This window comes from Symphodus melops (assembly GCF_947650265.1).
Source record: "Symphodus melops genome assembly, chromosome: 4".
Lineage (NCBI taxonomy): Eukaryota > Metazoa > Chordata > Actinopteri > Labriformes > Labridae > Symphodus > Symphodus melops.
In genome coordinates, this window is record NC_136694.1 from 10,500,407 (window position 1) to 10,517,835 (window position 17,429).

The 17,429-nt window shown below is 40.2% G+C and overlaps 1 protein-coding gene across 1 annotated transcript; it reads right to left on the minus strand.

Annotated features, from left to right (window-relative positions):
- Positions 1 to 14,348: 14,348 nt before the first annotated feature.
- On the minus strand, positions 14,349 to 16,817 carry LOC306822502 (G-protein coupled receptor 22-like). The gene has a single exon (XM_079341585.1). The coding sequence runs from the start codon at positions 16,711 to 16,713 to the stop codon at positions 15,187 to 15,189; it is 1,527 nt and encodes a 508-aa protein (XP_079197711.1). The 5' UTR covers positions 16,714 to 16,817; the 3' UTR covers positions 14,349 to 15,186.
- Between the last annotated feature and the right edge of the window lie 612 nt (positions 16,818 to 17,429).

The following is a 17,429-nucleotide window of genomic DNA, read 5'->3' on the forward strand; positions in this document are numbered from 1 at the left end:
GAGGACAAATTAAATCATGAAACACTGACACGCGTGAACTCCAGAATGTAATTAAAAAAACAGTATAAAGAAACACTAGGATATGTTACAAAATAACATACAAAATATTAAACTAGAAAACATACAAGGGAAACATCAAGATCAGAAATAACTCAATAAGATAGGCAGCTTAACGCTTAAAACTAAACTAAGAAACATCAAGATAAGACATACGGGGAACCAGAACTTCTAAAGCAACAACTGCTAAGACGAAGAGACACTTTCCATGTCTGAAAAAGTTTTCTTCTAAACAGTGACTCTTCTCAGTTATAACTCAGATTCTCTCCAGCAATACTCAGCCTGCATGTAAAACTCTCCCCCTCAGCCCTTGAACGACAGAGTAAACACCACAGATGCCCCGGCCATGTCAGGACAAAAACACACACAAGCATAAAAATACCCTGTGAAAACGATGCACATTATTCACAGCAGAGAGGGATAGAACCAGCAACACTGCCATGAGGAAGTGTGACGACTTTACTGACGAATGTTGTTGGCGCTTCGCTTAGATAACATGGCATATCGTCACCGTCAGTCATTAACCCCTGTGCCCTCTGTGAGTCAGGGGGAAAAGATTTGAAATGTAGATGCATAAGAATGTGATGTGACAGAGTATGTGTGTGAGTTCTTTAAACCTTGAAAGTTCACAGACATGATACATACACTGGCCTATATGGCACCTGTTAATGTCAGTCCTCAGTGATGTCACTGGCCTGGGAACAAGCATTGCACATTTTATGAAATCAAGCACTTAACTTAGCATGAGGGGAAAAAAGATTATTGTTGTTTTAATTTCTCTTTCTTATTCTATACTTTTTTTGTTTCCTTAAAAAAAACACATTTCTCTATTTATATAATTTTATTCTCAGTTGCATTATCTTATGTATTACACCTTTTAAATAGACCCAATGATGTATGAAAGAGTCTTAAGAAGGTGATAGAAAAATTGAATTTTTAACAATATTAAGAATAATGTAATAAATAAACATGCCAACCAATCGTATTCATGACAGATAAAATAATTCAGCCACGATTATAGGAGTGAGTGAATTGGGGTTACCACGACATCAACAAACATATAGATAGGTTGCATAATCATAATGAATACATGTTTAAGATAATTTCGTAGTGTGGGGATTTACAGCAGAAATTCTGACTGTTCATGATATTTGGACTAATTTTACTACACCACGTCTTAAAGTTCAGTCCCCTTTTGTTCTGTGAAGAGAGTAACAGCAATCTTTTCTGAATTGCAGCTTTGATTTGATGACGTAAAACAGCACCCAGGCATTTGAAAAGGTCAGCCCAATTCAGAGAAAGACCAACTCCAATCTGTACGACAACATCTACACATATTACACAGAGGCTCCCCACTGTCCTTGGAACTTGTTCAAGGAACATTGTGTGGGTTCCTCACTTTCTTCTCAGACAGACGGAGAAGACAATGTCTCCTTTTTTCAACAAGGACAAAAGCGAGGTCATACCCTGTTCCCTGAGACAACCTTCCCTTGTCACACTTGGACTGCACGCATCATGGTGGGTTATGTCACAAGAGCTCCACAACAAGAGCATTTCAGAAACACTCTGGCATATTTCTCCTCTGTAGGCTAGATTACTCCAGTTTGAGGACACACTACTCTGAGTTATCCAACAACTGATAAATAGCTGTTGCTTTCTGTGACAACACAAAAACGCTGAGTCCCATTTATTTGAATGTGTGAGCCTCTCTTTCGCAAAGTTAGAATATGTCAATTGTATTTTTACAAATACTTTCAACTACCTGTACTAAATATAATAATGATATGATGGGCAAGATAGGGTGCACAAGATCCAAAACCATTTCACAATCTAATATAACAAACAGCTTAAATTATGCATATAACATGCAGCCTGTTTCTTGCAGAACTCTGTTCTAAAGCTGGAGTATTTTAAGGGAAGGATTAAAACATTGTGCGTCATTTTCTGATCTTTATTCTGCAACAGGCTGTATTCAAAAAAAATCATGAATAGATAAATAAGCAAAGTGAAGTAAACCATTAACTGTACGATTCAGATAAATATTCACTGCACCTTAGACATCTGAATCAATTAAACTGCTCAGTCATGGCTCCTGACAAATACATACTCATTTTAAAATGTATATGGACAATGTCACAAATGTCACTACATATTCTATTATTGATGCAATAGTTATCAGTGGTATTGAACCTTTATTTCAGCAGGTTCTATCATTGGGGAACTTGTTCTCGTATTAAACTGAACAGCGTTTTAAGAGTTTATTTATTTTACTCACATCACCACATGTCAGAGATTTGAAACACCTTTCAACAGAATGCTCTCAAAATAAAACCCAATCATCCTTCACCATAAACATGCTCTTGTGTTTGAAGCTGTAGCAGAAGTACAATAGCTACATTTTGACATAATTATCTCTAAAATACTGTCATACTGGCATTAAGACATCAACCCCTTCACTGTTTGGAGCTCAACCTGTTAAGCAACTGGGACAGAATATGGGGAAAGTTTGCTGAATGGGGGTCACATCTGCTCTCATTACGCAAGCCTTAATGTGATGCCTTGTTGACCGGTGCGTCTGTGGGAGCTGCTTGGAAGTTGAACAAGACTGAATAGAGTTTTGATTAATTAGAGCCAAAACATCCTCTCCTTCCGAACAGTCTATCCGTCCAGCTGCACGGACTGTTCTCCACCTGCAGGTTTTATTCAGTCACTTAAATGAATGGGGTTCGGAGCTTGACTGGCATCCTCAGGAATTCTTTGTGGCTTTCCAAGAGCAGTGGAACAAAGCTGCCAGGAAACAAACTAGCATTGAAAATCAGGAGGAAGACAGAGAGAGGACGCTTGCATAACCAACAGCACAGGATATTGCATGTCAACTAATTACATAGCAACAAATGAGAAAGCATGTCTGATAGAAATAGGCACATGCTTAGCTTGTAATCTGTTTTGTATGTGATTAAAGCAAGGGAAAGCTGCAGCACAAATAACACTTGCAGCATTGCACTATTGCAATGAAAAACAACCTTATTTCAAGGATAAAATGTAGAGGGTGTTGGAAGATAAAATATGGCTTAATAATTAATAAGATAATGTAAATGAAAATCCCTGTTTACATCCCTCGACCTGAATTACAGAGTTTAGGTAAGGAGAACCCGTTTTTGTCGCTTTTTTGTAAGCGAACAGCAGAGTTTTAAATTTGCTATGACCAGTAACTGGGAGCCAGTGTGAGGAGATGAACAGCGGAGTGATATCTGCTCTTTTAGGGAGGTTGAAGACCAAGTGTGCTACTGCATTTTGATCATCATGTAGGAAAGCCTTGTAAAGAGTTACAATTAGTCAATGCATGATATCACAAGAGCCTGACCAGGAGCTATGTATGTTCTGACAGGTGGGGTCTGATCTTCCTGATGTTGTACAGGGCAAATTGACATGACTGGGCAATTAAGCCTCTTGAAATTTAAATAGCTGGTCATCAACCGTGACACCCAGGTTCCAGGCAGACTTTGTGGGCATGAGTTTTTTGTACCAAGCTGGATATTAATCTGTTGTTGCATAGAGCAGGGTTTCTTAACCATGGGGCCGCGGCCCTTCGAAGGGCCGCGAGCGCCACCTGCAGGGCGGCGAGGGGATAATATGTTTGCGTCTGTGGGCCGTAAGGGCCGTGATCGTTGGCCTGCAATATACTCTCCGACCACCAGAGGCAGTATCATCAGTTAGAAGTAGGCCTACATCACGAGAAGGAGAAGAATATTTAGCTTAACGTCTATGGAGAAGTCTCAACCCTGAGGCCCCGTTTACACGGAGACGCTATGACAGAAATGCGTCGAAACGACCGCACTCCGGATTCGAAGTTCAGACCGTCTATACGGCAGGTCTTGCCTGAGTGAAAACGATGTAGTTCTCACGCCCGGCCAGTAGTGGGCAGTGGAACTTTACAACGCGACACGCGCGACACTCAGCAGTATAACCACTTCCTCCACAACATCCTCCTCAACGGCTAGTTCTCCCAAGTCTTACCTAAATGCTGGTCGCCCTGTGCTTGGGTAAAGGTTGAACTATTTGCCGCAAGTATTCGTTGCTCTTTCGGCGGCGACATACACAATGTATCATATCAAGGTTCTGTTTTAAGAGACTATACAACGCCAATAGCTGCTGAAGCGCATAGCCGCCGCCATTGTTGTTTGTTCTCGACTACTGCGCATGTCCAAATGTTTCGTCTCACTGTCACAGCGTCTCCGTGTAAACGGGGCCTTAATCTGAATGGAAACGTAATGGAGAGGTTCTTAAAACGAAAAAATAATGACAGCAACGGGGGCAGCGCTACACAAAACAGAATGCTGTTTTTAATTTCACCAAATCTACCTAACTTCATTGAGCACCTAATTGTATTGCTTTTGTTGCTAAGTTTATATTGTGTTACTTATTTGACAAACATGCACTAAAACATGGTTTTATATGAACAAAATTAATTAAATGATCTTAACTTGAGCAAGGTTTTATGCATAATTAGCCTATGTATAGGTTGTATATTGATTAAAAAACATACAAATGAAGAACAGTATTCATTATTACAACATAGTGACACAAATAGCTATTAAATAAAAATGACCGCAAAAGTTAAATCAGAACCATTCCACTACCTTGCCCTGAAAATGTTGGGCCCCAAGGTCAAAAAGGTTAAGAAACCCTGGCATAGAGGGACTGTCTGGGATGACAAGGAGCTCAGTCTTTGAAAGGTTAAGTTCAAGATGGCGTTCATCCATCCCCTTAGAGATATCAGCAAGACATGGCAACATTCTTGTTAAAACTGTATCATCGTATGCCAGGAAGAGCTCGGTATCGTCAGCATAGCAGTGGTATGAAAAGCCATGAGAGTGAATGATTAAACCAAGTGAGCTTGAGTAAATGGAGAAGAGAAAGTGAGCACTGATCTTAAAAAAAGGCACATAAACATAAGCAGAATACTATATACAACACACAGGTGGTTAATATACATGAAGTGGAGTGAAACATCAAATGTGAGCATGCTCATGAGGGTCATATTGTAGCATTTACACAATTTAGTTATTGAAGATAACATTTGTTTGAAACAGTCTTGTACTGTAAAAATGCATGTTTGTTTTATCTTAATATAAAAATCCATGTAAAGTATTATTTGTACCATATTGGGGATGATGGCTGAGCAGTTAGCACGCCCCATGCACAGAGGCTGTAGTCCTCCAAGCAGGCGGTCTGGGTTCAAATCTGACCTGTGGTTGCTCTCCTGCATTTTATTCCTCAGTCTATTTCTCTGGCCTTGATCCCCAACCGTAATGCTCTGTCCTGTCTCTACAATAAAAGCATAAAAGGCCCCAAAATAAGTCTGTTAAAAGGTACGAGTGCTATTAAGGAATATAGAGTTCTGTCTGTGGTGTTTTGTCTTTTAGTTTTGTTTATCGACAGCTTGCTCCCAGTTCTGATTTTTACACTTTCCCTCTTTAAGACTTAATTTCTTTCCTTTGTATTAAAAAAACCCCCTTAAGAAACATTAATATGAATCACAGGAAAGGGTAAACTCTTTAATTTTGTGATCTGTTTCACCACATCACTATAACAACTATGCAACCTTGTAAGTTTGATAAAAATGTCCCAGTTCTGACCCCATTGTTTCTGCCTGTGATTGTAAGCTGTGATTGAAGTGATTGTTAACCTGCAGGCATTTTATTTCTTCAAAACCCCTGCAGCACCCCAGAACATTTTGCACCTTTTCTGTCCCCTCCTGCCAATCTCCCGCATTGTAAGTTCTCTGAATCGTTTTCTGTCGGTTTATTATCAATGCACTGCTGATTAGCACATCACCACGGAGAGCCGGTTGTCCATTCATTCAGTGTTCAATGGATATGACGCAAATCCCTGACCTTTTGGATGCCCCGTGGCCTGGACCTGCTCTCTTGGATTGTGGCTCTCTTGCCTCTACACGTCCCAGCTGGCACTAAGACGGGTCTGAACAGCTGAGAGGGCCACAACATTGCGAGCGCCACAGAGAGGTCCAGTGAACCTGCTGCTGTCCTGCTGAGGTGCTCCTGGCAAGACCTGATGTCTGACTTTAAATACGCAGCACAAGATGTGTTTTGTTGCATAATGGTTCATTTTGCAGCCTAAATATATCTTCAACAAAAACTAAATCAGTGCATTGTATTTATTTCAATGTTGCTTTTGAAGTATTAAGCTATACATGTAATCCATCACACAGATTTACTGACAGTTTAAGTTGTTTTGTCTATTTATACATTCTTTTAGCCTGCCTTTATGCCCCTTCTATTCATTCTTCTGTATGCACCTCACAGATACTGCTCATTTTCCATCATGACATATTTCTGCTTCTGTAGTCATACAAACTTGTAATGCAACCACATGACCTCTCTCCCACAATAACAATATAATATTACCAAAATTGTGATTTCCCCACTCCCTCCTCTATTCCCATGGAGTTGTTGCAATCAAATATTCTGTAACTCATTTATATTTAAACACTGAAAATTTCACCATGAATTATTGTTATAAAATCAGATGTAGGACCCTTCAGAAATATCACCCTCTGTTACTTGATCTTCTTCTGTTGTTCAATTTTTAAATCTAAAACACAGTGTTGCAAATGGCCTCAAAGGCTACTCTGTCATTTATAGGCCTAAACCTGTCACTGTTATCTGTGTATCATATAATTGTATTATTGTCTAGTGTATGACCATCTTCACACGCTCCCAATAGTGCTATAACTAGTAGGCCTAATTATGCACGAGTGCCCGCCAGAGGTCAATATTGCACAGGATGTTGTCTCCCAAAACTATAACCAGATAAGCTTCCTGACTTTAGCATAGAAAGCTTATATTAATATGCTAAATGCACACAAAAGTAGTTTAATGCAAGTGAAATAGGCCTACATTGTAAGCACTGTGGGCCTGCTCCAAACACGTGGGAGTGGTCAATTCCAATTACTGATTTTGTCTTTTCTCTTAATTACATTTACAACCATTAGTGAGAAATGCATTTTACAACTGCAGAACAACTTTAATCAGTAACCAAACCCAAAAAAAATTATTTTCTACTTTTCATTATATCCAGAGCGTCTCTACTTTGAAAAAAAAAAAAAAAAAAAAAATTCCCTTAGGATTAGGGTTACAACCAATAAACTTCCTGACTATGAAGAAGTGCTCACATTTTTGGGTTCAGGAACCTTTTTTGGCATGAAAAGTTGCACACTCGCTGCCGAAACCCGGGATCGAACCAGGGACCTTTAGATCTTCAGTCTAACGCTCTCCCAACTGAGCTATTTCGGCCTGACGTCCTGAAATGTGGGGTGCAATTTGAACATGTGACCACCAGAGGATGGTCTTGCATCGGATAATGTGTTTTAAAGCAGGGTTTCTTAACCTTTTTGACCTTGGGGCCCAACATTTTCAGGGCAAGGTAGTCTGGGGCCCAATCGAGTGAATGGTTCTGATTTAACTTTTGTGGTCATTTTTATTTAATAGCTATTTGTGTCACTATGTTGTAATAATGAATACTGTTCTTCATTTGTATGTTTTTTAATCAATATATCAACCTATACATTGGCTAATTATGCATAAAACCTTGCACAAGTTAAGATCATTTAATTAATTTTGTTCATATAAAACCATGTTTTAGTGCATGTTTGTCAAATAAGTAACACAATATAAACTTAGCAACAAAAGCAATAAAATTAGGTGCTCAATGAAGTTAGGTAGGTTGGTGAAATTAAAAAGAGCATTCTGTTTTGTGTAGCGCTGCCCCCGTTGCCGTCATTATTTTTTCGTTTTAAGAACCTCTCCATGATGTTTCCATTCAGATTCAGGCCCCGTTTACACGGAGACGCTGTGACAGTGAGACGAAACATTTGGACATGCGCAGTAGTCGAGAACAAACAACAATGGCGGCGGCTATGTGCTTCAGCAGCTATTGGCGTTGTATCGTCTTTTAAAACAGAACCTTGATATGATACATCGTGTATGTCGCCACCGAAAGAGCAACGAATACTTGCGGCAAATAGTTCAACCTTTACCCAAGCACAGGGCGACCATACGCAGCATTTAGGTAAGACTTGGGAGAACTAGCCGCTGAGCAGGATGTTGTGGAGGAAGTAGTTATACTGCTGAGTGTCGCGTTGTAAAGTTCCACTGCCCTCTACTGGCCGGGCGTGACAACTACATCGTTTTCACTCAGGCAAGACCTGCCGTGTAGACGGTTTGAACTTCGAATCCGGAGTGCGGTCGTTTCGATGCATTTCTGTCATAGCGTCTCCGTGTAAACGGGGCCTCAGGGTAGTCACCTAGCAGAGTTGAGACTTCTCCGTAGACGTTAAGCTAAATATTCTTCTCCTTCTCGTGATGTAGGCCTACTTCTAACTGATGATACTGCCTCTGGTGGTCGGAGAGTATATTGCAGGCCAACGATCACGGCCCTTACGGCCCACAGATGCAAACATATTATCCCCTCACGGCCCTGCAGGTGGCGCTCGCGGCCCTTCGAAGGGCCGCGGCCCCATGGTTAAGAAACCCTGTTTTAAAGTATGGTTTCAACTCCTCCAGATTTTGGGAAATGTCTTCAAGGCTATTACAGCTTTATCATTGTGGAGAAAAGACATTTTAAATGTGAACGGTATGTTAAAAGAAGAAGGGGCAAATATTTGGTAAGCATGCTATCTGAAAATAGACCTACATAATTACAGCGGTTTTCATAATGTTGATAAAAGCACAGTATTAAGCCCAAATGGAACATTTTTCTGAGGAATTGCGTCAATAATGACCTTTAACACTACTTGTGCAAGTTATGATTTTTAAATCATTAAGTTCAAATCAGTCTTGATGAATTCTTATGTTGCAGCATTTATGGAAGATAAAGGCACATTTCTTCAAACCATGTGTTCAGCAGTCGGATCAAATGTTTGAGCAAAGAATCTGTTTATCAGAGCACCTTTGTTTCTGATGGGCCCATGCCCCAGTTCAGTTCATGTTTGTTTGCTTGGAGGAAAGTTCAGATCAAATACATCACCAGTGCTTCTTAGTACTCTATATTATCCTCATGTGCACAGGGTCAATGGGTCAAACAGGATGGATGACTTTGCAGGAGGCACTGAGTGAAGCTTAAGCAGGACAAGCTTGTCAACTTGTAGAGGGCAGTCCTTTGTTAGGTCCTGCAACAGCTTAGCCATATCTCCTTTATCTTACAAAGAGATCAGCTGTAAGATAAAGACAAGTTGTTATGAGCATCTTCTGCTTTTATTTTAGGTTAACATCTAGTACACAAGACATTGATAAAGCTTTATGTTAAACATTGTTACCATGTACATAAGCAATGTGGTTACACACAAAGAGCTTAATTTCAGTCAGTCTGACTCATAAACGTTCTTGCTGAATATATATATATATATAATGCTCAATCCAGCCCCTTTACAAACAAAGGTTAAATTAAAAAGAGAGCTGAAAGACTGGCATACAGTGTTGGTTCAATTGCAGCATGAATATAATCATTTGAAACAGTCATTTTATTAATCTGTTTAAAGGAGACTATATACTTTCCATGCATGGAATGGTCCTTTTCATGGGGGCTTCTGACCTTATGCATCTTCAGATCAGAGAAGGATGTTATACTACACCATCAACACTTATGTACAGCAAAGTGTTATTTTGAATTGAATGAAAGCACTAAAATAGGTTAAATACACATTTTTATACATGGGCGAACTCAGGGTGTGCTGGATTTCCTCCTGGGAGCTGAGACAAACTAAAAAGGAGGAAAGTTGAAAACACACACACACACACACACACACACACAAACGAAAAAATAATATCACATATCTCAAATGACAATTATGAGGTAAAAGACAAACACTGGGCTTCAAAATAGCATTGATGCCTTTTTGTTAAGAGGTGATGATTACTTTGGTATACAGGGTTTGTCACCAATCAATTAGGCTAAAACGGATACCCATTGATCTGCCGAAACCCGGGATCGAACCAGGGACCTTTAGATCTTCAGTCTAACGCTCTCCCAACTGAGCTATTTCGGCTACGCGCTACATAAGAGATCCATCTGGCGAGTATAGGACGGTCTAGCCTCGGATAATTACTTTTTATTGTACTCTACCTACTGTTTTCAAGGGGCCAGTTGTGGGAGGGAACTTTAAAAATGTGTTTAAATCATTGACTGTTGTTAGATTTTAAAATGTGCATGTTAATTTTACAGTATTGCTTTTGATGACTTAATCTTAAACACATGGTGGTTAATCCATGGACTAAGGGGAATGGAGGTTAAGTCATACATAACACTTGATTGTTAATTCACCACATAGTCCAAACACTGATTTCTTTTTCAACCAGAAGGACTACTATCAATAGTTGGTCATTTTATTGAGCAGAGATGACCAGTAGATACAGGTCACAGTGATGAGTAAGGCGTCTACAACCTGTCACAAATCTCAACGCGCAGTGATACACGGTATCCAACGACTGTAAACATTTAGCAGAGTACAGCACATCGCCATAATCAAACAAAGGAAGAAAGGTAGACGAAACAAGAAGTTTCCTCGCCCTTTTAGATATAAACATCGGCATCGTGTTACAGCAGCTGGGTGGAGCAGAGAAGGAACAGGATTTGTTTCTCATAACTTTAATGAAATAAAACAATTCACAGAGATATTGAATAATGTACAATCCATTCGCTGAGGTTTTATTTCCAGTATCCAACCACACCTGAACACCAGAACACCACGTTCTCCTGCCGACTCCCTAAAGTAAACAAACTAAACAAAAAACATTCCAATAATAAAATGTAAATAACAGCTAACAATGCACACATACACCTGTAATTAATTATTTAGCCTGACACTTACTGTATTGTATTGTCTTCAGGACCAGCTGAAACATGTAGACAACAGATTAAAGATGTAAATCTGACGTCAGCTGAGTCAACTTTGAAATGTAACAAGGTGCACCCACGGCAGCCTCTAAACTAAGTTAGACAGCTAATAAATACAACAACATCCACAGAGACACTCAGACAGACATCAATGAGGTTGTATAAAAACGTTATTGGTTTCGTATTAGTCTATAAATTAATCTAGATCGTTGTCTCAGCCATGATAATTTGCACAAATAGGCTGGACATAACCATGTTTCACATTTTTTTCCGAAAACAAAAGCGGCAATTTCAACATGTACAAACATCATGTGTCATACGTTTAGTAATAAAGCAAACCGTTTGTAAATCCGTTAATACTTCATGGAGTTTAGAGTATTTTTGTTTAAGCTTATCACTCACCTTCCATCTGCTCCCACAGAGCGCAGCACGTCAGCTGCCTGACCCAAGATGGCCGCCATGTCGCTACACCGGAGAATCCCGCGCGTCATCTGGCGTTTATCTATGGGCCTATTATCTGCAAATAGGCCTACACTTTCTTTTACGGTGTTTCCCAAAATGCTGATAAATGCCCAGGGTGTTTGAGGAAAATACCTGACAAAAGTATAAATAAATATGTAAATAAATAAAGGTGGAAATAAATTTAATACATTTAATTATTTATGTCCCATTTATTTACCTTGTTTTATTTATTCCTACATTTATAATGTATTATTTTGTCTCATTATTCTTTTATTTATTTGTTCCAGTATTTATTTAAACATTTATTTATTCATTCATACTTTTGCCAGGTATCGTCCTCCATAATTTAGCCCTGTGTGTCTTCTAAACATGGGACGACTCACAACAAGCTGTTTGATAATTGAAGGGGTGGGTAAGAAGAAGACAAAACACTCGCTTCAAAAGCTTTGAGACCTTTTATTTTCTGTCTGATTCACACGAATTCAAGACTTTGCCTATTATTGATGTATTGGAAACACTTTGGTATCCAGGGTTTGTGATTAACAATAAGTTCACAAAAAAAGATTCCCAATCAGCTGCCGAAACCCGGGATCGAACCAGGGACCTTTAGATCTTCAGTCTAACGCTCTCCCAACTGAGCTATTTCGGCGCATGAAAAGGCTCGTTGTAATGTCACATCATATCGATAGAGGCCCCCCGCGAGTGAAGCGTTTATTTTAAGATGTTCATCAATCATGATTTTAGAGTTAGGTGATTCTTGTGGTAGAAAATACAAATTAAAACAATCTATCATAAAAGCTATAAAAGTATTGGCCTGATTGTTCTTGCTTTGCCCTGTAGGCTTCATCCCACATAAATGACCTTCTCTCCCGTACTGCAGAGGTCTCAGTCCCACGCAACACAGTGCCCACGCAAGTTTTTAAAAATTATTGCTGGCAGCTTTTCTACTGGTGCATGCAGTAGATCTATAACTTAGTGGATGGGGCAGACTTGAGCACTTGAAGCTGCAGTTCTATTAGGGACACTGGTGCGAACCAAGGACGCACCAACTAACTAGAACAGATCACTAACAGATAAGCTATGGCGTTATTCTCAAAAGACAAGATAAACAAAGCTCAGCCTTTGAGTTGGATTTTACAATGCCAACAATAATAAGACTATGCTACAACTAACACATTGCACCAACTAGGCCTACTCAGTAGCCTATATTACTGGCTGCTTTGTGGTTATTGTATGAGAAATGATACAATGATAGTTGTTCAATCTGTGATTGAACAACTACCCTTTGAGTCATGAACATATTTATGTGCACAAGTATGGGCGTGTGTGTGTGTGGGGGGGGGGGGGGGGGGGGGGGGGGGTATTGTTTAAATTTATACAGGTAACAAACTTGGTCTTTAAATGTGGAAAACTGAAAACATATGCCACAAGGAGGTTCACACTAGACCAACCCTTTTAAATATGTGTGAATATTTTGCATGTGGCACCAAGAGGCCAGTCGGACCAGAGTCTATTTTCATAACATTGACATACAGGACAACATGGATGCATGAATTATAATTCTTAATGTTATTTTTAATTATTCATTTTGCTGTATTATTATTGATTGATACATGTGTATATGTTTGTGTCGGTATATTGATGGAACATGCTTGGGGAGGGGGAACTTGCAGGCAGGCTTGGGAACTTACAGCTTCTGAATAGTCTATGTTAAGAGTTTTCCCTTAAATTATCTCTTTGTTCTCATTGCCTGTTCTCTCTATTCAGTTAACACGCCTTCAATAAAAAGAGATTTAAAAAAAAAAAAGATTATTGTATAAGCACAGAAAACATGAGCATCATGCAGCCCTTTATAAAAACTGACAACCGTAATAAATGTTAAACACAAGTATGTTTATTTATTGGAAAAATGTTCTTTACTTTTGCAGTGTATCTGTGTGTGTGTCCATTGGGGTTTCAAGAGAAATATCATGTGACCTCCATAGACAAAGCTATACATTGTCTTCTTGCTGTTCCCATCCCAAGGCATCCAAGGCCGGGGCTTTCAAGCTGCAAAGAGTCATGGTCATCTCTGGCCTAATTAGGCCGTTTAGTCAATTACTTTATGTTGCAGCAAAGAAGACATCCCTTGTTCATTCAAACATATATGGAAGAAATGCACATCCAGTATTTCACGTTTGTTTATTTATATACTCCAACATTGCATGGTGATAGATTCACATAAAACATCATGAAAGCCAAGAACAATAACATATAGTGGGTGTACATTTAATACAGTATAACACACGTTCCTGTTGTTTACATTCAGAAATGTATCATTTGTGTGTGTTTGTGTGTCATATAGAAAGAGAAATCACATTTCTTCTAAATTGAGCCAGGTAGAGTACAGACTTAAAGCAGTGAACACACAGGTAAGAAAATCACAGTCAACAACAAACACTAGTCTGTTAAAAATCTCACCAGTCAGTGCTGGGCTAAAGTAAAAGTGACCCTCTTTACTTGCTGGTTTGCTGAGGTTTAGTTAAACCATGGGTCAAAAAATCAGGACAAGCAAGCCAAATAAGAATCAATCCTCAAATGTAGAAAAATCTGTCTACATTAAAACAGAGGCTGAGTGGCTTCAACAGTAGATTGTTTTTACTAAACTCACATGTGCTTAATATTCACAGTATGTACATAAGGGTGGTTTAAAAAGAGCTTCAAGAGAGTTTCAAACAGAGTCCTTTCTACATTGTAAGCCCAAAATTAAACCACAAGGACACTAAAGATAAATAAATGAAAAAAAAACTGACTAGTTCAATAAAAAATACTCTTCATCATGAGGTTGTCAGTTTAGTCAGTAGTTGATGAGAATGTACTCAGAAAGTTGAGTAAAGACAGCAGTCAATTTTAGGTTTGATTTCTTTCTTATGACGTCAAACTTTGTTCTTGTTATGTTGTCTGCCATGTGTTATGCCCACTTCATGTGATTTTCTTATAATTCTTTTGATTAATTATTCATTAACTTCACTTTAGTCATAAAGTGTAGTAAGTGTTGTGGCTCTCTGAATTACTAATGTGAGCAAAACTGCAGCTGTTATCTCATAGTAGCATGTAATTGTTCACTGGCTTGTTCCTCGCCTTCTCTTTATCAAAAAACTCCCTGTAACCCTGACTGATTTACATTTTGTCTTCTTTCATGTACTCACTTTGCTTGTATCCAACATGTTCCTCTTTTAGTTTTGAATACACTACATAGGATCGAACAAAGCTTTCAGAACAGAATTTAGGTAAACACAATATTGAACACATTCAAGAAGTGGGTCAGAGAGTATAATTGTATCAACATGTCTTTACAGCTGCCTCAGATCAGTTGAGTTGTTTGCAGATTGCATTATTTGCTAGAAATAGGCTCCGCCATGAGAAGGTGCTATCATTATGTAAACAGTTCCCCTTATGACAGAGTGTAAGAACTATATACAACCTACTGTATATACACACGTTTTGTATATTCTTCTTCATACAGTATGTAGAGGCTGTGTACACCACAGTGATGAAAGCATCATGCTGCCACTGCTGCCTGAGGTGAATGGTAGCTGTGTAAAGCCTTTGCTGCTGGTATTATTGAAACACCTTCCAGAGGTAGAAATGTGTTTTTCACATTTCTTAAACTGGCTCCATGCACCAGTGAGTTTCATAAAAAAAAAAAAAACACACACAATAGTGACCCATTTCTGATTTTAATTATACTGTCTTTGCCGTTGTGTGTCCATCTCACAGGACCTCTGCCAGGCAGCGGTCAGTACCTTCACTTGCTTCTAGCCGCACCTGCCGGCTGGTTTTTCTGTTCTCCACCCAGGAGTTGTGTATGACTGTGCCCCCTGGAGAAGGATCCACCTGAAGCAGGGACACCACCCTCTTCTTAACCTTTGAACGAAGAACACGGCGCAGCTTCTGTCGAGTGAAGGCATAGAGCAAAGGGTGGGACACAGTGGTGCCATAGGCCAAGGCAAGAAACCAAAGACGTACGCTGACCAGTGTGTCACTGGGCCCTAAGCCCAAGATTAGAACATTTGTCACAGAGAGGGGAGCCCAACAACCCAGAAAGGTGGAGATAATTATGAGGGACATCCTGAAAACCCGCCTCTGCCGCTCTCTACGATCCCTGTGTCGCCGCACTGCCCGCCTCAGGGCAATGATGGCTGACACAGAGGCCTGGACACCCATGCTGGCGGGTATAGCAGTGGCAGCACTTGAGTCTGAGGTCACCAGCGGGGCAGTGGAGGACAGGGCAGGAGGGGAGGTGGCTGTGGGGGTTGGGGAAGGTGAAGGTATGAGTGGAGGATGGCTGAGCTGTTTGGTAGCATCCATGGTGCACTGCTCCCCTCCAATATCCTCACCATCATTCATTCTGAGCACTTCCTTCTTCTTTTTTTGTTTCTTACGGCGCTCTCTGCAGGAGGGGCCCTTTGGCCGCTGGTTCTTCTTTATCTGGGAGCCGATGCGAATGTTTAAAGCCCTCAGTATTTTGGAGTAGGTGAACAGCATGACCACCACTGTTATAAAGAATATGGGTACCTGCAAGAGGAGATGGTAATACATGGCCATGTCTGTGTGATAGCTCTGCCCACCAACACACAGCAGAGTCTGGTTACGCCACGCTGGCACCAGCATGCCATTGGCACCGTAAGAGGACAACGACATAAGTGTCTCCTGCCCTCTTTCCTCTGCTCCATCTCCACTGGACCATTGCACCTCCAAGAATGGGATGAAAAACACAGCCACAGAGGTTACCCAAACAGCAACCAGGAGTAGTGTTGCTCTGCGTGTGGTCAGCAGTCTGTTCGCGGGCCGTACTGAGATGTCATATCTGTCCAAGCTGATAACCAGGATGTTGATGGCTGTGGCTATGCTGGCGAAGGTGACACAGGCCTCGTGGAAGCAGCAGAGCAGGGCGAGGTTTGGTCCTGGAGGCAGCAGCACAACCACCAGAGTGATAGGCAGACACAGCACACACACTGCCACATCCAGGATGTGCAGATTCACAGTCACCATGTTGCTCACAGAGTCCACTAAGTTAGATTGAGAGCAGTAGAGCACCAGAACAGTCAGGTTGCTGCTGAAACCTAACACCAGCTCCAGCATGAGGAAGGCGGTGAGCGACACCTGAAAGCCAAGTGAGTACGGCATGTACCAGGACGCAGTGTTGATGGACGAGCCCTCTCCACCTATTCCCTCCAGGCCGGCCGCTGACCCCACCCACCCTGTGGTGGCTGGACCTGTGGTGGTGTCCGTCTCCATGATGACCCGTCAGCCCTTATAAATTGTATCTGTCAGTCTGTTGATGAGCTCCCATGGTGCACCAGACTGAGTGTCCATGATGCAGGGATGACAAACAGCTTGGCAGCACTGGGAAGACAGGAAACACAATGCAGACAGATCCGAAATTATATGAGCGAGACAGAATCAAGCACATTTTCTCACATAGTCTCATACTGCTGTCACACCTAACCCTTCTTAACATGCACTGGTTTATATGCAGATGGTACAAAGCCGACAAAGACATTGTGAGACACTAAACAACCATGTCAAATAACAAAGTAGAGTAATACCAGATTTTGCGCAAATATGACTCTGGTTTGTACTGTTCTAAACTTATGAAGTAAATTTGAAGGTTGATAAGGAAAGAGGCAATGTTTGGCATAATATGGATTTTTTGAATTATTTGTCTGCAAACCTGAGACACTGCTTTGGTTAGATTAATTTCTATACCTGATAAAGCTACCAAACAGGAGATGATGACTACTATTTTTACTCACTTTTTTTTTTAAAGTGTATATGATCCAATAATTTAATTTGGTAATAATTAATCCATCAATTTCATTGTCATAATAATAATGCAATAAATTAATTAATTAAATAATGACAAAAAGGGTGACATCACAAGCTGCGTTTGTATTTGTTCCCAGAAAATGTATTTCTGACTCAGACCACTGATTTTGGGAAATAAAAAAGTG